Here is a 23,490-nt window from a genome sequence, read left to right on the forward strand (position 1 = left end):
GGACAAGTAGAAATACCTTAATGTAGCACAGCTGATTTAGTCTACGGCATGGAAATCAACTTGGGTAGCAAGAGCAAGACCTGTGAAGTAGATAACTTGAAAAATTCGGAACAATCATGCTGCGAAGTGACTCTCTTGTCTTGGACATGCTGACTATAGTCTTGTGTAGTAGGGAGCTGGGCAAGTAGATTGCTTATTTCCCTTTTGCCAAACTTCCAGCGTGGAGGGTGAGTTTTTTGGTTGGCTCAGGTGACTGTAGGCACTGGAATGTGCCCCTGTGCCCGGCTGCCTTTGGAGGTTGCATGTGTTTCTGGATGTACTGTCAGCCTGTGCCTTCCTGGCAGAGTACAGCCCCACGGAGCTTTTTGTGGCATTATACAGCTTCTGTAAAAGCTGCCTGCTCAGGCAGAATCTGCTCAATTACAGAAACAAACCTGGCCTTCAAACTTGAGTAAACTGTTAAATTAGGTCAGTACCATCTGCTGCAACTGAACCCTTTATTGCCTGAGTGGTTATGACAGCAGCGTTTTTGTTTGTGCTCCTTAGTTTACTGCCAAACAGACTGATGATCAGTCTGCATCTTAAAAGGCCTTCTTAGGCCCGGAAGCTCTCTACACTGTCTTCTGCTTCACCAAAGCACTGTGTGGATCAGTGTTGGCTGGAACCTGCTCACCTTCTTTAAAAAGGGTGAATAAATCTTGCTGCTGCTCAAGTTAGGCTGACAGTTTTCCTGAAGCAGGCACTACCCCTGGGGGTTATTGATTTCTTGCTTCTGTGACTAAAGGTTTATCACGCGGTACCTCTCACTGGGAGTTTTTGACTAGATTGCACGGCAAGGGGATAAATCTGAAAGGTCTTATGGCAATACCATGTTAAATACTAAAAACTGGATTAATTCTCACGAGTAAGTGTGGGGTACTTTATAGGATTATTTGAAGATAAATTGTGAGTGTGGAACCTCTCTTCAATGCTCTGCCTCTCAAAAACAAATATTTGGCGGGGAAAGGAAAGCATCTAGCGCATACTGATGCTGTCATTTGTGTGATACAGTAGTTCCCTGGGGCTTGTTAGTCATTGTAACAAAGGGAGGAGAACAGCTTTCCTAACCTCAGCCACTAAAAGGTCTGAATTCTAAGAATCTACGAAAGGGAGTGGAAAAATGAAAAAGAGGAAGACAATTCGCCAAAACTCTTAAAGATTCCTTGTCCCCTCCCTGGGTGGGGTGGGAGGTACTACCGCCGAGCCGCCAGGGGGAGCCCGCGCACTGGGCAGGGCCGCGGGTTCCGCCTCACCCCGGCGGGCACGCATGCGCGTGCCCGCCGGGGTGGGGCGGAACCCGCGGCCCTGAGGTAACGGCCCCGGTGGAGGCCGTCTCCCACGGGGAACACGCGCGTCTCCCGTGGGCTTTCCCCATCCCACCGCTTCCACCCCTCCCAACGGCCCAGCCGATGCTGGCGCGGTCCCGGTTGCCGAACCTCCTGCCCCGGCTCTGCGCCTTCCGTCCCAGCCTCGCTATGAGCAGCGTTACCGGCACCGTCACCATCCACCAGCCCCTCAACTACCGGGCGGGCTCCCGCGTTCAGCCCGTCGACGGCGGCCAGGCCGAGGAGGTGTATGAGCCGGCCACAGGTACCGCCCCGCTGCCTGCTCGGGGTGGGGGGTTAAGGCTGCGCTGAGGCGCGGGGCCGGTGCCCCGGAGTTGCCTCCTTGTTACTTGCCTGCAAGGGCCGGGCGCCTTCGGCTTCTCCCAGCTGCCCGCATCGGATGCCACCGGGGCGGGTGGTGCTTTGGTGGCTGCGTTTTGCTTCCTGCAGTGCCGGTCCCTCATCTGACGTTTTAGCAGAGATCAGCTCTCAGTCAAACAAAAAAATCGAGTGGTGCCTGATCTTGGCAAAGGACGTGATTTAAACATTTCTAAAATTAATGTTTGGTTTAATTGGAGGTACCTCGGTTTCAGCAGAATCACTTCAAGAAAGAGAGTGTTTAACTATGCTGAGGAATGTGAAACAGAGTCCTGAAGCTGGTGGAAGAAGTATAACAAACTCCAGTGGGAAACAGAGGAATTTTCTGACAATAGGAGCTAATTAGTAACTAGGACATGACTGTGGAGAATGGCAGTTCTTTTAACTCAGACCAGCTGAATTGCAGCACCTCTTCTATAGCCAATTACAAATCAGTGGGAACCATAGTGTGAAATTCTGTAGCCTGGTATGGGTGGCTGGACTGAAATCTTTGGGGTTTGATGAAAGATAAACCATATTCTTTTGTGCCCCTTTTCTGAGATTTCCATCTTATTTATTTCCTGTTTAAAATGTGCCTAGGTCGGGTGATAAGCAAGCTGCTCTGCTCTGGGGAGAAGGAGGTCGATCTGGCTGTGCAGAGTGCAAAGGCTGCCTTTAAAATATGGAGTCAGATGTCTGGCATGGAGCGGAGCAGGGTGCTGTTGGAGGCTGCCAGAATTATTCGGGTATGTTGTGGGAGCTCACCTCCTCTTTTGGAGAGGGGTGGTTCTGTCTCCGAGCTTTCTTCTGGGTTAATGTGGCTGTTGGGGGCTTCCTGCAGGACTTTCAGAGCTCCATGAGGAACGTAGGAGTTAAAACCAACCTTTGACCAGAAGAGACAGTAGGTTGCCTTGGGCGGGGCTTTGGTCTTATCACTTTATTCAAGGCCAGTGCGTACCTTCTTTGCTTAATTCTGTTAGAAGACATAAAACCAAAGCCATCCAGTCAAGATCTTGTAGGGCTCATACTTCTTTTCACAAGTCCAAAGATTAAGCTTCACTGCACATGATTTCAAAGCTGAAATTGCGTAACTGGCACACTGTTGAACTTTCAGCTTGACACAGACGCTGTTGTCACATGACTGGAGTGTGTCTTGTTTTAGCAATAAAAAAATGTAGGAATGCTGGTTTTTATCTTAGGCAACAGATAATACACATGGGAGAGGATACAAATAAGTTAGCTTTATCACAAACTGCTTTGTGAGATAACGTGTTCTTGGACATCGAAGTTAATCCCCATCGAGGCACAGATCTGTAAGAAACCAGACCTTCTTTCCCCAGTGTGTATATGTGATGAGAAAACTGTTTTCTTTCTGCCAAACCTCTGCTTTCGCCGGACTTCCACAGCAATTATTCTGCCTGGGAGATGGTCTGTTAAAGGACACTTCCCAGCTGCATTGCTTTGTCCGTCCTTCACCAAGTTCTCTGGTTCCATGTTGATCTTGCTGTTCGCTGTTCCTCCCGGTTTAGTTCTGTGAATTCTAATAATTGTTTACGAGCAGCTTGTCTGTTCAAGTTTGCTCATCTTTTAGATAAACAGGGATGTTAAGCAAGACTGGACCGGCAGTGGACTCTAGCAGCTGTCTGTTTGATGTTCCCCTGCGATCAGTCGCCACTGGGAAATTGATAAATAGCAATTGGGACTGTACCTTTTAGAGGTGACAACTTCTCATGGCAGAGCCTGGCTTACTGATGGCAGAGCCTCGTTTGGGACTTGCACACTTGGGAAGCGGTTATCTCCTTGTGGAGTTCTACTACAGGCTTCTCTAACATGTTGCCACTGTCCTGTGCCTCTCACAGGAGCAGAGAGAAGAAATTGCCACCTTGGAAACTGTCAACAATGGGAAATCCATTTTTGAAGCCAGAGTGGACATCGACATATCCTGGCAGTGCCTGGAGTATTACGCAGGACTGGCAGGATCTCTAGCTGGTGAGAACATTACTGGAGTTTGCCCTTTACTCTCTGCCCTGCCACTTGTGTTCCCTGGTAATTTCTATGGCACAAGACCATCTTTGCTGTTGATTTCTCTAAGAGATGGACTACTCCTTTTTCTGAAGATCTTGGAAGGATTTTCAGAGATCTCTACCTAATGCTGTCACGCTCTGTGGGCACCTTCTGTGAGCTTGCTGGGGTAAAAGCCATGTGACTCTTGTTCCCAATCAATGCGAGATTTGCCCCTGAGGCTCTGATAAGACAGGAGGGGGCTTTGCTCTTCTCTACCTTCTGGCTGTTTTTCTTCTTTGCAGGTGAACACATCCAGCTTCCTGGAGGATCTTTTGGGTACACTCGGAGAGAGCCCCTTGGGGTGTGTGTTGGGATTGGAGCCTGGAATTACCCTTTCCAGATTGCCTGCTGGAAGTCTGCCCCAGCCTTGGCTTGTGGTAATGGAGGCACTTTGCCTGCACAAGCTTCTCTTTGAAGCCAAATGATCCTGTGGGGGAGAGTGATTTGGGGGACAAAGTCTAGGATTACCTTGAAGGAGGTGTTGAAGGATTAGCAGAACCTTCAGGCTGTTACTCTGGCAGGAAGGGAAAGGAAATGGAAGCGGGAACACAGCAGATGCTAAGAGGGCAGGAACGCGTCAGGAAAAAGGCTGATTCCTTGGCTTTGTACCAGATGAGGAAGGTCTCTGGAAACATCTGCAGTGCAGGACCAGCAGCCCTATCTCCCCCAGCCCTTCCCAGCAGGAAGGTGCAGTTCCTCCCTTTCACTGTTTGCAGTGTTCAGCTGAAACTGTTTTCCCCTTTCTTGGGGGGGATCTTCTGGGATCTGTTGAGACAAACTCATTGTGTGGGGTGGTTTGTTTGTTTGTTGTTCTTTTCCCTAAAGCAGTGTGGCTGTTAACCCCACCTTGCCTCTCTCTGGGTTCCTCTAGGCAATGCGATGGTTTTCAAGCCCTCTCCCTTCACCCCCATTTCGGTGGTGAGGTTGGCAGAGATCTTCACAGAGGCTGGCGTGCCCAAGGGGCTCTTCAACGTGGTGCAGGGTGGAGTGGCCACAGGCCAGTTCCTCTGTCATCACCCAGATGTGGCCAAAATCTCTTTCACTGGCAGTGTGCCAACTGGCATCAAGGTAGAGACACCTTCTCACTCAGGGACATGAGGGGTCTGTAGTGCCACCCTTCCTGGTGTGCTGTGGACGTCGATACCTCCTTGAGCTTTTGTGCATGAGGCTTGTAAAGATGGGGTGCGAGTTGGCATTTTTGGGTCTGAGCAGGAGCTTGCACGTACAGGGTTATGCTGGGGCTCTTGTTAGCCCACTGGGCATGGGCTTGGGCACTCAGTCCTTTCAGAGGAGCCCCTTTTCATCTTCACATGTTTAGCCCCTGGTTGCAGTGAAGTCTCTGAGCTGCTAAAGTGGGTATCTGTGTGGGGAGGAGGGTACGTAAAACAGAGTAGCACTGGGAAAATGCGTGAGCATTTCTGGCAGTAATAGTTTGGTTTAGCTGCATACAACCTCCTGTTTTCAGGCAAGAGGTTAGTTTCTCTGAATTTCTTACCCTCAATTTATTCTTCAAGAAGTTAAAAGTCCCTAAAAAGATTTGTAAAAATAGATGTCTGATTTGAAAGAGGGGAAATGTTGCTCCTTGAACACTCCTTACATGCATGTACCTGTGGGGTGCAGTGACACAGATGCAGTTACAGCTGTCTTCTGGGCTTACACTGAGCACGAGACTTCCTGCAAATGACTCCTCAGGTTTTCTTGCTTTTATCTTTAAAAAAACCAAACCCTCTGAGGCTGTCCTCAGTCTGAGCTAAATACATCTAGGAAACCCACCTTGTCCTTTGTGCTGCTTCTGTTGTTGGTGAAGGGCCCTGGGGGAACTCTCCCCTTGGGTGTCTCTTGCCTCTCTCCACCAGCCTCCCCTTTGGCAGTGGGTGACTTGTCTCTTCTGTCCTTGTTTCTGACAGATAATGGAGATGGCAGCTAAAGGGATCAAACCAGTCACCCTGGAACTGGGGGGCAAATCCCCTCTTATCATCTTTTCGGACTGTGCCCTGGAGAATGCTGTGAACGGAGCCCTCATGGCCAACTTCCTGACACAGGGTGAGGTGTGTGTCTGGTGGGGCAGGAGCAGTCCTCTGCAGTGTGGCGGAATGGTTTGGGAACTGGGTGGCAGAGCCTGTGACCTTGCATGATGAGGGATGCACTGAAGCTCCCATCTCACCATGCATTTCCCTGTGCAGTGTCACAAGGGATCAGAAGGGACGCCCTGCCCTGGCTCGTGCAAGGGCGTCCCAGCAGAGCATGCCTTAGCCAATGCCCTGTCCTTCCCAGAAGTGGAGCCTCTCTAGCACCTGGTATCCAGCTCAGCAGCTGCTCCTGTGCCCTGAGCGCCAGTCAGGCACACAGAGGTCAGAAGAAGCTGTGCTGATTTCCTCTGGAGGGGCAGCAGGTTCCAGTCTGGTGTGCTGAGCCACAGTCCTGTGAGGGTCTGTCTGTCCCAAACTGGGGATCTCCACATGTGTTGCAGGTTTTGTGTAATCCTGCTGGCAAATTGGCTTACTGGGGTCATCCCTGGGAACTCAAAAGAACTGAAAAGTTCTCCTGCTGGTGACTTGATGCGTTTTTGCCACCTGGTGGCATCAGTACCACTATGTCCAGCATGGACTGTTCAGGGCAGTCATGAGCAGCAGGGTAATCTAGTCGTCTTTGTCCCTAGGGACAAGTTAGCTCTTTTAGAAGCTGTGGAGGGGCTTTTCTGAGAGCCTCTGTAGCAGGACCTAAGCAGGGAAGGACTGCGGAGTGCTGTGTGCCTTATTCTGAGCAGTCTGTCCTGTATCCCAGGTGTGCTGCAATGGTACCCGGGTGTTTGTGGAGAGGAAGATACTGGATGTCTTCACAAAGGAGGTGGTGAAACGCACCCAGAAAATTAAAGTTGGAGATCCGCTTCTGGAAGACACACGGATGGGAGCCCTCATCAACCGGCCCCACCTGGATCGTGTCCAGGGCTTTATCAAGCAGGCGAAAGAGCAGGTGAGATTGTGATGCTGCCTTGTGACTGCCCTGAAATGTCTCTTTTTTGGTAAACAAACAGGCCGGCAGCTGCTTTCCTGCCCCGTGCCTTCCCAGTTAAGCTGTTTCTTTGTTGTGGTTGAATTACTTGATAGGTGTCTTGGGCCACTAGGTTAAAAGTAACCCAGTACATGTCACTGAATCAGCATTGAAGGCTTTTCATATCCTGATGTTGCCAAGTTTTAGAGGTTGTGAGATACTCAGCATGGCAGTGTGTAAAATGGGAGAATCCCTACATTTGGGCTGGTTTCTTTTTTATAAGTTGTGGTGAGACCTTGCACGTTTGGATGTTCTCTCATTTGGGTTCCAGTCTTCTTGTTTGCAGAAAGAGCTTACTAAGGATCAAAGGCCAAATTTACAGGCTGCTGGAAACAATTTGTAACAGCAGTAAGATCTACCCAGGCTTTTTTGTTTTTTCTCCAGGTTTTATTGTAAACTGTAAAGATGTTTTAAATGTCAGCATTAGATACATGACTAGGTGTAGCCAATTTGGGGATGGGCTGCAGAAGGGGAAGTGTGAGTGAAAGCCAGGAGGGCTAGGTGAGGACTTGGAAACAGGAAGATGGATGTGGAAGGAGAGGAGAAATCCCCATCTCTAAAGTGGGGCATTTGATGGAGGTAGGTGTTTCTTGCCAGATGGTGTGCTAAGGGACTGGCTGACTCACCAATGAGGGAATTCACACCATGTGAAGATGCGGAAGTTAATGTGATGCCAACTGAGGATCTGCTCCTAGTTGTAGTTGCTTCCCTCCAACCTACACTGTCTCCTGTGGCACTTGCACCACAAATCAGCATTGTTTGGACTTTTAGGATGGGTCTCACCCCCTGACCCTGATCTGTCATTGATGCTCTGTCAGCAGTTCTGACCTGGAGAGAGACCAGGGAGGTCACAGGCATGGTTTGTCTGACAGGACTGTAAATCCAGCAGGGAGTATCAGCCAGCCAGAGCTACAGCAGCTGGGCAGGATGCCCTTGGATGTGCCTGCCTACCTTGTGCTTGGCTCTTTTTCAGGGGGCAGTGGTGCTGTGTGGTGGGGACCTGTATGTGCCAGATGACCCAAAGCTGAAGAATGGCTATTACATGCGACCCTGTGTGTTAGGTATGATCCTTCCTATTCATGGTACTGCGGTGTTCTACATGGATGCTGCTGAGTTTCTTCTAGAGAAAGCTGTGTTCAGCATAACCTGTCTCTGTGTACATCCACAGTGTGGACAGGCACTGGTATGGGTGTACTAGAGGGAGCTGAGGCACCTAGGAACTGCGTCCAGAGAAATCTGCTGTTGGAGGCTCTGACAGGACACATTGCAGTTAGTGCCTTTGCTGCCTTGAGATGCAGCGTGGGACTTGCTCCTCTGCTAGCCAAGCTGGGGGGGGGCGTGCAGTGCCGAGTGCTGTCTTGAAGGCTGCGTGGGTGGCTGAATTCACAGGCTGTTCTGCTAACTCTTTCTCCTGAAGCTTGTGTGCTCTGTCATGCTTCCAGGGAACTGCACAGATGATATGACATGTGTGAAGGAAGAGATCTTCGGGCCTGTCATGTCCATTCTGCCGTTTGACACGGAGGAGGAGGTTGTGGAGAGAGCCAACAACACCAAATTCGGCCTGGCAGGGGGTGTCTTCACCAGGTATGACTGGGTAACGTGGCTAGTGTGGAAAGCGGTCTAGGGAGGGGAGGAGAAGGGAAATTCTGCAGCAGCTGGATGCTCCTCTTGCGCTGCCAGGCATGGGCATAGATATCCTCTTCCAGAAAAGCTGGAGCAAGGGATTGCCAAAAGGGAACTTTGTACATGACTGCACATCTCCTAGTTTCTCCTGAGGGGTTAGGTGGGCCCAGCTGTCCTTCAGACTCCTTCCAGCCTGGGCTTGGCCTGCTGCCTGCCTTCTTGCATCTCCAGGAGACGTGCACCAGGAGCCTGCCATGCTGCTGAAAGCACGCAAAGATGGCTGTTGGCTGCTTGCCGCAGTCTGCTTTGCTGGTGTCCTTGTCCTGCCCTCTCAAATCAAATGCAGTTTTGAGTGTCCTTGGGAATAGGTGCTACATCCTTTGAGCAGGCAGAGACAGAGTAGGGCAGGTTGGGTTCCAAAAAACCACTGCGACCTGCTCGCCTTTCTCTAGTAGGATGTTAGCTGGCAGGGGAGGAGGGGATGAATGGGAAGGGATCCAGCTGAATTGCCCTTTTCCTGCAGGGATATTCAGAAGGCTCACAGAGTAGTGGCTGCTCTCAAGGCTGGGATGTGTTTCATTAACAACTACAACATCAGCCCTGTGGAGCTGCCTTTCGGAGGATACAAGGCATCAGGTGAGCTCTGTTTGGCCTCCCCTGGGCTCGGCCCTCCTGCACACAGGGGTGAGGATGAGCCTATTTCTCTGATGGTGTACGCGAGTGTTCTGTTGCTGGGGCAGCAGGGCACTTTGCTGTGCCTCTAAGAAGTGAATGCCACACTGGGAGCTGAAAGGGAAGCTGGGGCATGGATTGCAGCTTTGTACTGAGAAAGCAAGGAGGTGAGCTTTAATATGCATGGCCTTGCTTGCAGCTGAGCTCATCCAGTTATTACTCTGGGCTTGATTAGAAGTGCTACCATGAGGTGGCACTTGCACTGAGCGTGTGGCTTGTATTCTCCCTGGTATGACTATCTGCCAGTTACGGGGGGTATGAGTGGTACCTGGTACTGCTTAGAGCTGTCTTCTCACTTCTGGCTTGTCCCTGCAGGATTTGGCAGAGAGAATGGGCGGGCAGCCATCGAGTACTACTCGCAGCTGAAGACTGTCTGTGTGGAGATGGGTGATGTGGAATCTGTGTTTTAGTGGCCCTGGGGCCTGCTCAAGGGAGCATCAGCCAGTTCTTGCCTGTCAGCCAGAGATGTGGATCATTTACACGGCAATAAAGTGCTCTAAAATTATAAGTGTCCAGGGGGGAGCGTAGCTGGAGCAGCATTTAGCCACACTGCTCCTGCAAGGCAGAATGTACATGCAGGGCTCAACCTGTGTGCCTGCTCTGTCCTATCTGGTGGAAGATGAGAACCTTGGAGTAGGAGGTAGCAATATGGCTTTCAGCAGCACCATGTGCAGCTACATAGTTGTTACCAGAGGCTTGTCAGTGGCAGAGGCCCAGGCCAGGCTGCTTTCCCTGCTGTGAGCCTTGAACCCCATTGTTTTTCACCCTCAGTCAACTTCGGTTGGCCTTCTTAACAGGTATGACCCTAGTCAGTGTGCGTATAAACTCTTGGACATACTGATATTCTGGAGCTATACGTTCTGTCTATTCTCGGACTACATAAAAGCCTTAAGGGTAGGATTATTTTTTTCCCTTCTGGCCTTTTAAACACAAATTTTATTTTTTCTATCTATCTGTACCTCACTTCCAAGACAAAATATTGCAGGGATGGTGAGCTGATGCTGCCTGGGACAGGCATGGCCCTGAGAATTATCTCCATGCACAGAGTATGGAGCACAACTACAAGTGGTAGCAAGTTGCAGCATAGGATAGAGTGCTGCCTATCTTAAGTGAAAGCTATTTGACTTCCCTCCTATAGGCCTACTGTTCTTTATAAACACGATGCAAGAATTTCAAATGTTTGCCTACATCTTTTTTTAGCAATCAAATAAATATTAATTCTGTTTGGAACATCTTATTGGAGAGTGACATGAATTGAGGTGTTCAGAAATGTAGTCTGATAGAGAGCAGGGCTGTTGCTGTATGGGATTGCAAGATGGCTTTTTGGTCACCAAAATCATAAAAGCTAGACCATCTCTGCGTGACAGGCAGATTTCTGTAGTTCTACAAAACCGGAGTTGTTCTAGTGTTCTGCAAAACTTCTTAAGAAAGCTCTCTATAAATTTAGAATGAAAATACAGAATTTACAACTTCATTTTATTAAATTGAGGGGGGAAAAAACAAAACAGGAAATGAAATGTTCCGAAAGAAAAGAAAACAAAAATCCCTTTAGTTTCCCAGGCAGCCATCACGATGGTCAGTTAGTCCTGGGAGATCCAGCCGAGGTGCTGGCAAGCTGAATACACGCCTGTGCCCACCAGTCCAATGAGTGCAGCTGAACCAATAGCCCCTCTCCTTCTGTTTTTTGGATCTGGAACAAAGACATGTTTTGTCAGTTCAGCATCCTGAAAATTAGAGGGAGCAGGAACTGGAGATCAGTGCTCTTCCTATCAGTAGGAAAAGTGTACTGCAAAGTTAGCAGCCTGTGGACCTGCACCGTTTTCTCTACACCCTGACTGGAAGGAAGCTTTCAGCTGCCTCCTTGATGTGAGCTGGAGGAAAGAGCCCTGAGGCCACTGTAGGAGACTTAAGTTTCCAAGCACCTGCTGTGTGCTGCAGGGTAAAGACCTACCTCCTGTGTAGTAGCCATAGGCATAAAGGATTCTCCCAAGGATCCAGGTGACACCAAGCCCTGTGGCAATCCGCTAGAAAAAAAAAGGAGAAGCATTAAAGGTTTCCAGAACTCGCTGCTTGCATGTGCTTACCTGTTACAGCAGTCCTGCTTCAAAGAAGCAACCACTAACTACAGCATGTGTCCTGACCTTGCTGGGACAACTGGGAGTCAGCCCAGTGGAGGTTGGTGACTCATGCAGCATGCTAGGGTGAGTTTTGTATAGGAGTTATCACTTTCGTGATGCCTGTGGGGAAGCAGAGCCTTGCTATTTTGCAGCACAGCTCTTCCCAAGCAAGAAATGGTTAAGTTACACAGGCAGCAAGTGCTGAATCTCATTTCACCCCTGTACAATTAGTGAGCTAGACCATGTGCCAGGATCTCGGAGGCAGCTGCTGCCCCAAGCCCCACTCCACTGCCTCCAGCAGGTGTACAGGGTTTCCTGTTGCAGGTGTTACAAACTTCCGCCTTGCCTTTTAATTCAGAGCTTGCTGCAGCGTGGCTCCAGTTTGCCAGATTTGCTTATGCTCCTTCCTTCCCTCTCTGAAAAGGAATATTCAAGAAGGACCTGATTTGTCTATTGGTGGCAAAGAAAGAGCCTCTTCCGCATGCCTGCCTCCTCATGAGTTGTCTACATCTTTCAGTTAAAAATAATCCAGGCTGGTTTTGATCCTTCGCATACCTCCTTTGGTGGCAGAAGTGAGTGGGAAGATCACCATGTTCCCCATCTACTCTTAACCATACCAACTCTTCACGAAAGTGTGTTTAGAAGGGGGGAAGAGGGTTCCTGTCCTCCACACAACCAGCTGCTCAGTAGCAGTACTGTAAGCCCAGCAGGACCCTGCAGGGGTTGGAAGAACCAGGCAGAGTTGGAGGGACCCTTCCTGCTCATGGACTGGAGGCTGCAAATGCTTCAGTTTGTCCAACAAGGCACCCTTAGGGGAAGGAAAGGGGTCTAAAGCTGAAGCAGCAGTAATAAGTTTATTAAATACTTGTGGTTCACCTGTACAAGACCTTCTACCACTACATTTTCAGAAGGGGCACAGCTGTGAAGCGTGATGTGGCTAGTGAAGCAGCCTGCTGCCTCCAGAGGGGCTAGCTTGGCCTCCTGCCCCCCACACTCCCCAAGTCAGGGAGCAAGAGCAGAGTTCAGGCCTGCAGACCTGCACCATCACTTACCGGGTGGTAGACTCCACCAGTGGCTAAGAAGAACAGGAAGGCAGGGTAAACTTCCAATCTGAAAATAAAAGGAAGGAGGTTGTGTTTGTGCTCAAGTTGCTTACAAAGAGGAAACCAGAAACGCAGAAGCTGCGAGCATCCCCTGCCAAGGTCTCTGTTGGGCCTGACTCATGAGTCTCCATGCTCAGGAGAGCTGTGCTTGATGGTGTGGACACAGATGGAGAGAAGAGGGAACCTGAGCATGCACAGACTTTTAGGGACTTCCTCCCCATCTATGCCTCTCTCCAAGGCCGCCCACTCCTTCCATTTTGTGCCTTAGGCTACTGCTAAATACTAAATACTGAACACCACCTAATCCAGGAGGAGTTGTTCCTCCCAGCACCCCTCTGATGTACTGTTGCAGCCTGGTTGACATTAGCCTCTCCCCAGGGAGATCTGGGCAGTACAACAAATCAGCAGCCTCCAGACAGGCTCCTCTGGAAACAGCATTTCTAGTGTCTTAAGATCCACCCATGGAGGCAAAGAGCAGGGCACTGGGGAAGAGGGGGCTGTTTCACAGCCCCATCTCATGGTTTAAGGCACGGTAAGGAGCCAGCACGGCCTTACTGCTAAGCATTACATAGCCATGTGCTTTCCCCAAGCGTTGAGCCTGAACCCAAGCACTTGGCAGCAGGAGTCTCTAGCTGTAGGTCCTGCTCCACAGCCCTGTGTATTTTCAAGGTATGCATTCATACATTGTACTCACGTGTTCTGGTGCGCGCGCTGGATGCAGTTGAAAACACGCCCATGTTCAGGGTCTGTGCTGTACATAGTTGGATACTGCCAAAAAAAAAACCAAGCAGCAAAGCATGAATAAGCGCAGTCTGGGCTCGGGAGCCTGTTCTCCAGCAGCGAGGAGCATGCCCTGCAGCACCTCTCCCCAGGGAGCCCTGAGCTGCATGGGTGCTTTCAAAACTGACTTGCACTGGCAAGTTCAAGCCTGCCTCCTGCCTGGTGGCCTACAGCTGCTTTGTTGAAATTGCTGCTTGCCCCAGGCCAGTTCCTGAACTCCCTGAGCAAATGACGGTACCCTGGAGCTGGCCCTGCTTCGAACAAAAGATAGCCAGGTACTGGGCAACCTCCCTGTTTAAATCCCATCTTTCTGGAGGGGAGAGCAAAGCAGCATCACTGAGGATGTGCCCCCATATCTCCTCTGGGGAGCTGGCAGCAGCCCAACACGCAGAAACAGGCTGGGAGGACACTGCCTTCCTCACCACTGCAGAACTGAGCAGCCAGCCTGAGCTGCCGCTTGGCTGCGGAGGCTTCTCCCAGCCTGAAATCCAGCACTCCGTGCACCATACGCACTAGGCATGTTTGCTATAATCCTGACTTCACGCAGTAGGAGTGGGGTCACCCAAACATGCACCCAGGGCCTGCAGCACACACCCAGGGCTGTCCTTGCGCCCACTCCTGCTTGTCACTTCCCTGAGTGACGTGGGGAAAGAGCAAAGGAGAGTTTGCACTCAGAGCCAAGTGACCCAGCAGCCCCTGCGTGCCATTGCCCTGACTCATGGACAGAATCGGCCACCCCCACCCAGCTCACAGCCCTGCCTGGCTTGTGGGCTCCTTGATAGACACCAAAGGAAGGTCACTTTGAAAGACTTCTTGTGAGAGGGCTCACGTGCTCCCTCTGAGCTTGAGAAACCCTCCTGCCACTTTTGTTCCACCGCCCTTTGCGCCCAACGCTGCTTCAGCCACCTTTGTAAGGAAAGGGGCTGTGCGGTTTCTTGCTCATCAGTGTTTCTGAGCTCAAAGCCTTGTGCCAAGCACCTGATCTGCCAAACCCCAAGCTCTGTCATGCTGTCTGCTCCAGTCTGGAGAGCTAGAATGGCAGCTCCATCCCTTCTGCACCCGTGTGGTGGGGCAGGAAGTGTCAACAGGTCACCCAAAAATAAACAAGGTGTCACCTAGCTTGTCTGAAACATCCCCTGCAGACCAGCTATGACCTTCCTGTTCCCTCAGCCTGAGCACTCACCTCCACGTTGTACTTCTTGCGGGCCTTGGCCACTTTCACCGCGAGGTGCGTGACCAAGACAAAGCTGGCAGCCCCCGTCAGGATGACGTAGCCATACTCCTTTGAGAGAACAGCCATCTTGGTGCTGTCAGAAAAAGAGAGCCCATTACTATTTCGGGGTGTGACTGGAGAAGTGGCAGCTCACTACATACAGATAAGTTTGTGTGGCAGAATTGCGGAGCGTGAACCCAAGACCTCCCAGCACGGTGACTGGCTGAAGGAAAGGAGAAACGGTGAGTTGGGGAATTTTCACCTTTTGGTGCCTGCTGGGTATTAAGCAGCACAAAACAAGGGCTCTTTGCTCAGTTCCTGTCAAGCAAGCCTTAAAATCACAGACTTGGTGGGCAGCAGTGTCTGGAGGATGCTAGTCCAGCCTCCGGCTCAGAGCAGGACTACAGCCAACAGTAGGTCCCATCAGCTCTGGCTGTGGCTGGCTAAGTCCCACGACCTTGCTGACATACTGCTGTGCCTGAAGGGATGCTCTGGAGAGATGGGAGATGGATGGAAATCAATTGTTCACAGCCACTTCCAACCCCAGAGCTAGGGGCCACCAAATGAAGTCAGGAAACAGATTCAAAACAAACCAAGAGAGGGTGTTTTTTCATGCAGTGGGAAACAGACCTGTGGAACTCCCTGCTGAGGGATGTCCTGAGTGCAAGCAAACTCAGGAGACTGGGCAAGCTCTGGGAATGAGAGGTAAACTGGGAATTACAATGCAGACAAACTTGAACTGGCTCAGAAATCCCTGGAGCTAAAAGGAGCTGAGCCACATGAATGGTTAGTTTGAAGGTCATCCTTACAGAAAATAGTAATAAAACCCACCACAACAATAGCAATAATAGTAAAGAGGCACTGGCAAGATGAGCGATGCTCACCCCCGCAGCTTCAAGGAACCCTCTCAGAGTCACAAGTCAGTGATCAGTCCCCAGCAACACGCAGCTGCTGGCATTTACCAACACCTGCACAAGCAACTCTGCCGGCCAGGAGCCACCGGGGCCTGCGTGGTTTGCCTTCAACGGTTCTGCGCTTCCTCGCACAGGCCTGAGACGGAAGCACGGAGCAGAAGGCGCATCCAGCAGCCTCCACCATGCTGCCCCGCAGCAAGGCTGCGTTGCATGCTTCTCCCTCTTTCCTGCTCCCCATCTGCCAGACCTGCTGTCAGCCTGCACTGCTGGGAGGTGCTCGACCCCGAGCGCTCCAACACCCTCCCCGGCTGCAAGTGAGCAGAAGGGCCCTTCCCCACAATCATCTGGCACTGGTCCTCTCGCACAATCCCAAACCTCAGATGTCATCTGTCTGCGTGACCCAAGACGGTGCTGCGTCACACATGACAGCAGGAGACCGCAGAGACCTCTCTCCAGCACTGAGCTGATTCCCTCTCCAAACCAAACCCCAGCTGACGCCTATCTCCATCTAGTGCTTCCACGATGTAGCAAGGTTTTGGTGTCTCCTGCACTGTCCCACCAACACAATCTGTCAGTGCAGGAGAAAATGAGCTGCATCACAGAACCAGTGCAAACAGCCTTCGTATTGCAACAGCGCCAGCACCCCTCAGAAGGGCTCTTCAGGGACCAGAGGGTTTTATTTCTCATTTGCAAAGGGATTATTATTGATGGAGCAAGGTGAGGACAACTGCTTGCTTTGTCCACATGAAGTTTGGTAAACAATTATCAGTATGAACATTCAAAACTTCAAGTAACTAAGAAACGTCAGCTGCACCCACATGTAATAGAGGTTAAGGCCTGACAGATTAGACAGTGAAAACGCAACACCTTCCCACCCGGTAGAGCAGGTTGATGGTTACACTTCCCCCTTCAAATTACAAGGTTGGTGGAGAACCCCCGCCTGCCAGCAAGGCCCAGGCATTTTATCTTCACAGTGCTAAATTATAATCTAGGGGGTTATTTTAGCAGCAAAGAGCACAATTCAGTCACAGCAAAGCATTAAGCCAGGTGTATTATAAAGCTGCTACTCTTGCAGTACTGGTATAAAACTCTACTGCGAGCCTTTGCTCTAGTAATCTGGAGCCACATAAAGCACTTTGGAGTCCACAGGGCTTTCAGCCTCTCTCCGATTGCACGCCTTGCGGCCGTTTCCGGATTCTGGTGCCTTATGCGTTTCAGCAACCTTTGTCCGCAGCTGCAAGGACTTTGCTGACAAGCGCTGGTGCGGTGTACGAGACTGAATTTGTATCTTCCGTGCAGCGATGTTTCAGGCCGGAGCCACACGACCAAGAGATTCTGGAGCATGACACAGCACAGACTGGGGGCTGCAGCAGAAGAGCTCCCCAGGAATGCTTTTACGCCAGAATAAGGGTTCTTAGCAAGTTTGCCATAATGCTACAGTTATTATGAGTCAGCAAAGTCTCCTCGTGCAGACCCACGCTCGGATTCTGACTGGGCTACCAGATACAAGCTCGGGCTCGCTCTCAAGCCAGGAGAGCCTCTTGCCCCCTCTGCTCCCCTGAGCGCGCAGGCTGAGCCCCAGAGGCAGCGCTCCCCGCAAGCCCTGCGGGGTCAGGCTCTGCCCGAGCAGGCTGAGCCCCAGAGGCAGCGCTCCCCGCAAGCCCTGCGGGGTCAGGCTCTGCCCGAGCAGGCTGAGCCCCAGAGGCAGCGCTCCCCGCAAGCCCTGCGGGGTCAGGCTCTGCCCGAGCAGGCTGAGCCCCAGAGGCAGCGCTCCCCGCAAGCCCTGCGGGGTCAGGCTCTGCCCGAGCAGGCTGAGCGTGCTGGGTGCAGGCAGGGCCCCGCCGCGCCCCGCTCACCCCGCAGGCCCTTTCCCCCGGAGCCCGCGCTCGGCGGGACGAAGGGGAAGGCAGGCCGGAGGGTCACAGCGCTTGCCGTATTTTCTTTACCATCTACCGGGATAACCAGCACACGCATCCATTCGGAGCACTCGCTCCGCCCGTGCCCCCGCCCCGCCGCGTCCTCGGCCCCGGCCCCCGCTCCCGGAGGGCGGATCTGGGGGTCCCCCGCCCGCACTCACCCTCCGGCGCGGCGCGGAGCGGCCCAGCACGATGCGGGACTGAACCGGGAGCGGGGCCGCGCCCGGGGCCGGCTCTGCCCCCGGCACCGCCCGCGGGCGGGGCCCCGCGGCGGCCGCCCCCGCGCTGCCGGCGGGGCGGAGCGGGGCTGGGCGGGGTGGTGACGGACCGCGGCGGGGAGGCGGTGGCACGGATTCGTGGCTCTGCAGGGGGTGTTGCCGTGCCAGGGTCTTCCAGCACGCCGCGAGGGGTGCTGAGGGGGCATCTGCCCCATCCAGCAGCTGTGCCTGTGTGCCCCCAGCACATACATACCCTCAGACTGCACCGCCGCGTCCGCGCTTAACCGTTTTTGTCACACCGATTATACCTAAGACAAAGATCGCAGCTTTGATTCACAGTCTACAGTTCAATGGCTCTGAGTACGGTAATTTGTACCATGCTCGCTGAAATCTTTGCCTGCTTTTCCCTTTTATTTAAGCAGATCCTGCGAGTGTCAGACGAAGAAGCCAGTGTTTCACACGTGGAGCTGCTGTACTCGGTCATGCAAGCAGATACTTCTCTTGACAATTACCAGCACGAGTGATACGAAGGATCTTCTTTACATCTCCCTTTATTCTGGTCTGTACATGCAACCCTGGGACTTAGGCATCGAAACACAAGCCGTTTCCAAGAATACTTGGAGTGTGTGTAAGCAATATTTTTCACATTACAAAAAATTCCAGTTTCAGGGATATGTGATACACAACTGAAAGTGGACTTTACAGTTCTGTAATCATTCATAAACCGGTGGAGGTACAGGGGGTCCGGCCGCAGGGGGACTGATGGTGTCATTTGCTGTCACCAGTGTAACGGGGAAGAAAGCAGGACTCAGTGGGAGCCCAGGCCCCTGAAGTCCTGGGTTTAATCTCTTCACTCACGTACCTGCCTTTCCACAGCAGAAAGTCCTTGGATCCCCTGGGGCTCCAGCGAGCCATCTGGCCTGCTCCCGATAATCTCTGCTGGGTTTTCTGGTCAAAAAGGCCTTGGTGAACTCCCAGCACAGTGCTGGGGCCTCTCCCGTATTTCAGATCGTCCCTCTTCAAGCCAGTCCCTATGACCCTGCTCTTCTGCGGTCTCATGGTAGAGCAGCAGTGTAAATGCCTGGCACTGTACACGCTTCCCATGCCCCCCCCAAATGAATATTTTGCCCATGTCCTGAGTCCCAGTGGAGAAAGACAAGTGGAGGCAGCACAGTGAGAGAAACTGGAGCACAGAGACTTTCTTCTCTTTCAGTTTTATTTCACTTAAAAAAAAAGTGGGACGTCATGTGGGAAATCAGGCAGGAAGGGCCTGCCTTTGGTTCCCATGACCGGAGTTCAGAAGGATTTGTAGGGCTGATCCTAAGTGACTGTGTCTGCTTCCTCCCCGTTTGAAGTGTGGACTTTGTAGATGACGGCACAGGCGCCAGCCAGGAAGGCTGCCACGGTGCCGGCGAAGAACATGCAGAAGCCCATGAGACACAGAAAGATGTAGTCTTGCTTGTACAGCTGGGTCAGGCAGTTGAAGTGGAGCTGTGCCTCCACTGCAGGCATTTTCAGGGCACGCAGGCCTTCCGGGGTGTAGCAGCTGATGTTGTCAGCATCTGCAGAGGGAAAAGCAGAAGCAAGACTCTTTTGCGTGTGTCTTAAGCGTTAGTGAACAGGAGTCCTGCTAGAAAAATGATGGAGGAGTTTGCTAAACTCCTGAAAAATATCTACAGACTTCACACCCCTCCCCTTCCTTGGCTTAGGTAAAATCAGACAGGCAAACCCCCACCAAAGAACAATTGCCAGGTTGCCAGAATGATTTCTGTGGTGTTGCCTCCATAGGAAAATCTTGCCTGTCAGATTACGCCACTGTGGCAAACTGCTGTACCTGCACTGTTCGTCTCCGCTGATGGAGCACTTTTATTTTAATATAAGTGCACTTGTGTTTGGTTTTTTTAATCTCAAACACCTTCTGAAGTGACACAGCCTAAATTATGCTGGAATAATGAGGCTTGTGCACAGGGAGTCAAGTCTGACAACGAGTGGTTTGCAGTTAGGCGTAGCCTCACCGGCTGTGTGAGAGAGGAAGAGGAAACTCATCAACGATTCAGTTCCACTGAAATAACGACTATACCCTGTCATATTGTAATATATGTGGTGATAAAACAGATGTTGGCTTTTCCCTCTGAAGTTAGTGAAGGCTGAGCATGGTAAAAAGCACCATCTCCTTTTGGTGTCTGTAGGAGCACAGTGTGCCCGCAGCCACAGCCCTCTCCTTCCCCTGCAGGTTTTGAACTCCCCGGGCCAGCCACCGTTACCGTGCCGGACACAGGCTGGTCACTGCTTGATGCACTGGATGGATGGTCCTGAGGGAAAGAGAGCGGTGCAGAGGAGCAAGTCACAGGGGATTTATATTATATTACGTTACATTATGTCATATATTACTGAGTGATATAGCTGCAGTGATTGTTCATGCTGGTATCTCTCATTGTTCTGAATATAACCGGAGAGCTTTTATCTCTCTATTACCCAAATCCATCTAGATTTGAGCAACTTCATGTCAGCACCTAGACTGCACAGATCCAGCTGAGCACAAAACGCTGGTGCAAAGGTGTTCTGTGAAGCAGCAGCGGCTTTTTAAAGGCCGGGATGGGGATCTGCTTGCAGCAGATTTCAGGGCTCTGTCCCAATGTCCTTTTGCACTGGAGCTGTCAGCTCCTGTCACAACCCTTGGTTTAGGGCCACCTAGTTCCGATGAAGAGGGAGATGCCTTTCCCCGCCTAAAGGCAGGCGGGTGTTTGTGATACAGGTTGTCCAGCCTGTGTACACTTACCGGCAGCGTGAAAGCTCTGCACAGCCCTCACACCAGTCCCGGGAGGCACACGGCCTCCCGCGGACTCGCCCACAGCATCTGGCCAGCACACAGAGCAGGGAAGTGGAGCAGCCTCCGCCGGCTCCCTGGTTTCTTTGGCTTTCCCATTTTCCGGAGCATGGTGCAGGGATCCATACTCATACCTCCAGTCTTTGCTGCCACTGCCTTTCCTACTCCTACCCTCTCAAATTGCCTGCAGTGAGCTTTATTTTCCTGTTCCAGGGTTCAGTGTGTTATCTTCAGCCTTACTGTTAAGAACGGTACTTTTTTACACTGTTCCATAACTGCCTGTAACCTGTATGAGGAAAATAAAAAACTATACTGTCTATAGGGAGCTTAGTACATCTAATAAGACACAGAGATGTCCTTAATTCGGTTTTGTCCTAACACCAGCTTCCATTTGTCCTTCCCTTTTCTCCCCTGGGGCTCTTTTGTGCCCCTTCCTTATTCGATGGGCAGACTTTCTCAAACAATTCCTCTTTCGCAGTTCTCTCTCACCACTGTGTCCTGCATTACTGAAACCCAAGCTTTCTTCATGAGTACGTGTTGTGCTGTGTTCCTTTTCAGTTTGGAAAATCAAGTTCATGTGCTGCAGCTGCAGAACAAAGCTTTACCCTTGGGACCAGTGTTTTTTCTGGGAAAGGGAATGGGTGATTATCCTGCCTCATGAACATTCGGTGTCCACGGCCCAGTTGTAGGACCTCTCAATATGATGGGAAACAGCTGATTTTGGGATCCCAGATGAGGTAAGGGAAGAAGTCTTGGAGACCCTGTTTCCAAGAAACAGCTTTTATTCAGAAGCAACCTGTGCTGTGCTGCTGCAGCCCATGGGACTCCGTGCTCACCTGCATCGCACCTACATGTCTTATTTTGGACAACCTAAAGTAAAACAGCCAATTTGCTCTGGGGTGCTGCAGGAAGAGTGGGAACATATGGAGCCTCCCAGCTGTAAGGATACAGATACTTTTCTCAGCACGACTTGCATTCTGTCAATCAAATTTCACCTGGGACCTGAAGCAGAGCTCCCACGGAAACAGCAAACTGCTGACTTCTGAGCATTGGGTCACAGTCTGATACAGTGAATCAGTCAAACGTACCCACTCTGAGGGCTGAGGAGCTCTGCGAGAGCTGGAGGTTGCAGGATTTGTAGTTTTTATCTGTCCTACCACAACAGCTGCCATGCTTTTAAGGCAAAGGGCATTGCGTACACTATTCATGTATGGAACCGGGTCGGTAGGGAGCAGGGCATGATCACAACCCCACAGATGCCAGCAGCTAAACTCTTGCTGGCTTCCACACTACCCAGACTTTTCCTGGAGACCCTGTCAGTGAGAGATGAGAGCAGAAGAGGAGCTGACTGGCTTTCAACCTGGCTTTCTTTTCAGCATTGAGCAGAACTGCTGTCGAGGTTGCAGGAATGAGGTCTGCCTGGCCAGGCCTGTTGTGCAGGAAGAGGCTAGCAGGAGGTGTTTGAGGTGAAGGGGACACTGGCCAAACGGTGGAGAGCTCAGGGCTGGAGAGGCTGCCCTGAGCAGGACAGAACAGAGGCAGGAGAGCACTTCCACAGAGAGAGGCGGGTTAACTGATCGTTACGGACATGCTGGTGCGGCAGCAGCACCAAACGATCAGAGCAGATGGAGGCAAAGCAGGAAATTCAGAGCAGCAGCTTTCCCAGCACAGATCTCCCCAGAGCTGTGCTGGGCTCCTCGTTCTTGGCACTGCAGCCACGGGGTGCTGTGACTCGCAGGCACAGGGACACCTCCTGAGGCTGGAGCCAGGTGTTTTAGAGCAGCAGCAATGTCCTCGCTACAGGCTACATTTCCCTGACCGTCCTGAGGATGTGAGCAAGTGTGACTTTCTGTGAGTGGAGCACGTGTAATCCAGCTGCTCCGATACGTGTTTTGTGCAACACCAGAAGATGGGAGACACAGTCGACATGCAGTGGCACAGCCCCGCAACCTGAAGTTTTGGGAAAGAGAACAGAGGGCCCTCTCCATTCCACACAGATCTGCAGGAGTAGGGAGAAGTCCTGCTCACACAGCCCTCACCTGGAAAATGAACATTGCTCTCTTTCATCCAGGTGATGAAGTCCAAAAAGGAACAGTTGCAGTGCCACAGGTTGTCACTGAGCCCCAGAAACCTCAGGTTGGGTAGGTCCTGGACAGTGCTGGTGTCCAGGAATGTTAAGCCTGTCCGGCTCACATCCAGATGCCTCAGCCAGGTGTTGTTAGCAAAAGCATCCTTCTCGATGGATGCAAGGTTGGGATTGTCTGAGATCTTCAGCACCACCAGGCTGCGGAGGTGTGAGAAGGTGCTGAAGGTGACCTGTGTGAGGTTGTTGAAGCTGAGGTCCAGATAGACAAGCTTGGCCACACCAATGAAAGTGAAATCCAGGTCATTCCCCAAGAGGTTCTTCCTGCAGTCCAGATAGATCAAGTCAGCCAAGAAGCTCAATTCCACTGCCGGCAGGTACGAGACATTGTTTGCTGCCAGAATCAGCTGCCTGGTGTCCAGCGGGATGGCCGCAGGGAACTCCTGCAACTGCTGCCCTGTGCAGTTCACTTCCAGGTACTGACAGCTACACCTGCTCGGGCAGTTGATCCTCTCTGATGCCATCCCCATTCCCAAAAGAACCATGAGGCTCAGGGGCTGCGGTCTACCTGAAGGAGACATGGTCAAACCTTCCAGGCTGCTCAGCCCTTTGCGGACTGCGAGGAGCACTATGGAAGCTGCGTTACCATCACAGCCGTGCTGAGGAGGTGGCCGGCTGCAAGGCTGTCGGGAAGCACTTTGTGTCCGTGACTCACCTGACTCCTTGGCAGAGCGCCCGGCTGGAAACCGAGCTGGGTTTCTACATCGGCAAGTGTGGAACGGTGGCTGGAGTGTCTCCATGTTGCACTTGGTGCCAGATGACACCTCTGTGATGTCAACGGCTTGAAAAAGCTGCCCGGCTTCGGGGACAGTGCCGTGACCTCGCTGGCCGAGTGGGAGCTGCTTTCAGCTGAGTGGAGGTGCGGGGAAGGTGCGCATTGGGTGAGAGCATCAAAACTGTGCAGGGCGGGTGTAAGCAGTGCAATTTTTGTCACAAATGGTGTCAAACTGCAAGAAGTGGTCACTTGTACTGATTAATCAAGAGAGCCCCGTGCAACGCTGCACTGGATTGGCTTTGTCTTCTTTCAGGAGGCAGGAGAAGGCAGCTGAGGAGGTTCGACCAGAGGCA

General features: G+C 51.8%; 3 protein-coding genes across 3 annotated transcripts; 1 reads left to right on the forward strand and 2 right to left on the reverse strand.

Annotated features, from left to right (window-relative positions):
- Nucleotides 1-1,345: 1,345 nt before the first annotated feature.
- Nucleotides 1,346-10,421, forward strand: ALDH9A1 (aldehyde dehydrogenase 9 family member A1). Its single transcript, XM_059821746.1, has 11 exons — nucleotides 1,346-1,629; nucleotides 2,322-2,467; nucleotides 3,581-3,710; nucleotides 4,028-4,162; nucleotides 4,657-4,853; nucleotides 5,693-5,833; nucleotides 6,570-6,758; nucleotides 7,810-7,897; nucleotides 8,279-8,420; nucleotides 8,983-9,095; nucleotides 9,507-10,421. The coding sequence occupies exons 1-11, from the start codon at nucleotides 1,449-1,451 to the stop codon at nucleotides 9,599-9,601; spliced, it is 1,557 nt and encodes a 518-aa protein (XP_059677729.1). The 5' UTR covers nucleotides 1,346-1,448; the 3' UTR covers nucleotides 9,602-10,421.
- Nucleotides 10,422-10,646: 225 nt separating this feature from the next.
- MGST3 (microsomal glutathione S-transferase 3) lies at nucleotides 10,647-17,445 on the reverse strand. The gene is made up of 6 exons (XM_059822090.1): nucleotides 17,396-17,445; nucleotides 14,375-14,498; nucleotides 13,106-13,179; nucleotides 12,361-12,418; nucleotides 11,143-11,215; nucleotides 10,647-10,881 (listed from the first exon to the last, which is right to left on the reverse strand). Exons 2-6 carry the CDS (start codon nucleotides 14,489-14,491, stop codon nucleotides 10,772-10,774), a joined length of 432 nt encoding a protein of 143 aa, XP_059678073.1. The 5' UTR covers nucleotides 14,492-14,498; nucleotides 17,396-17,445; the 3' UTR covers nucleotides 10,647-10,771.
- Nucleotides 17,446-18,772: 1,327 nt separating this feature from the next.
- On the reverse strand, nucleotides 18,773-22,943 carry LRRC52 (leucine rich repeat containing 52). The gene is made up of 2 exons (XM_009814250.2): nucleotides 22,319-22,943; nucleotides 18,773-19,014 (listed from the first exon to the last, which is right to left on the reverse strand). The coding sequence occupies exons 1-2, from the start codon at nucleotides 22,941-22,943 to the stop codon at nucleotides 18,773-18,775; spliced, it is 867 nt and encodes a 288-aa protein (XP_009812552.2).
- Between the last annotated feature and the right edge of the window lie 547 nt (nucleotides 22,944-23,490).

Source organism: Gavia stellata, chromosome 10 (genome assembly GCF_030936135.1).
Source record: "Gavia stellata isolate bGavSte3 chromosome 10, bGavSte3.hap2, whole genome shotgun sequence".
Taxonomy (NCBI): domain Eukaryota; kingdom Metazoa; phylum Chordata; class Aves; order Gaviiformes; family Gaviidae; genus Gavia; species Gavia stellata.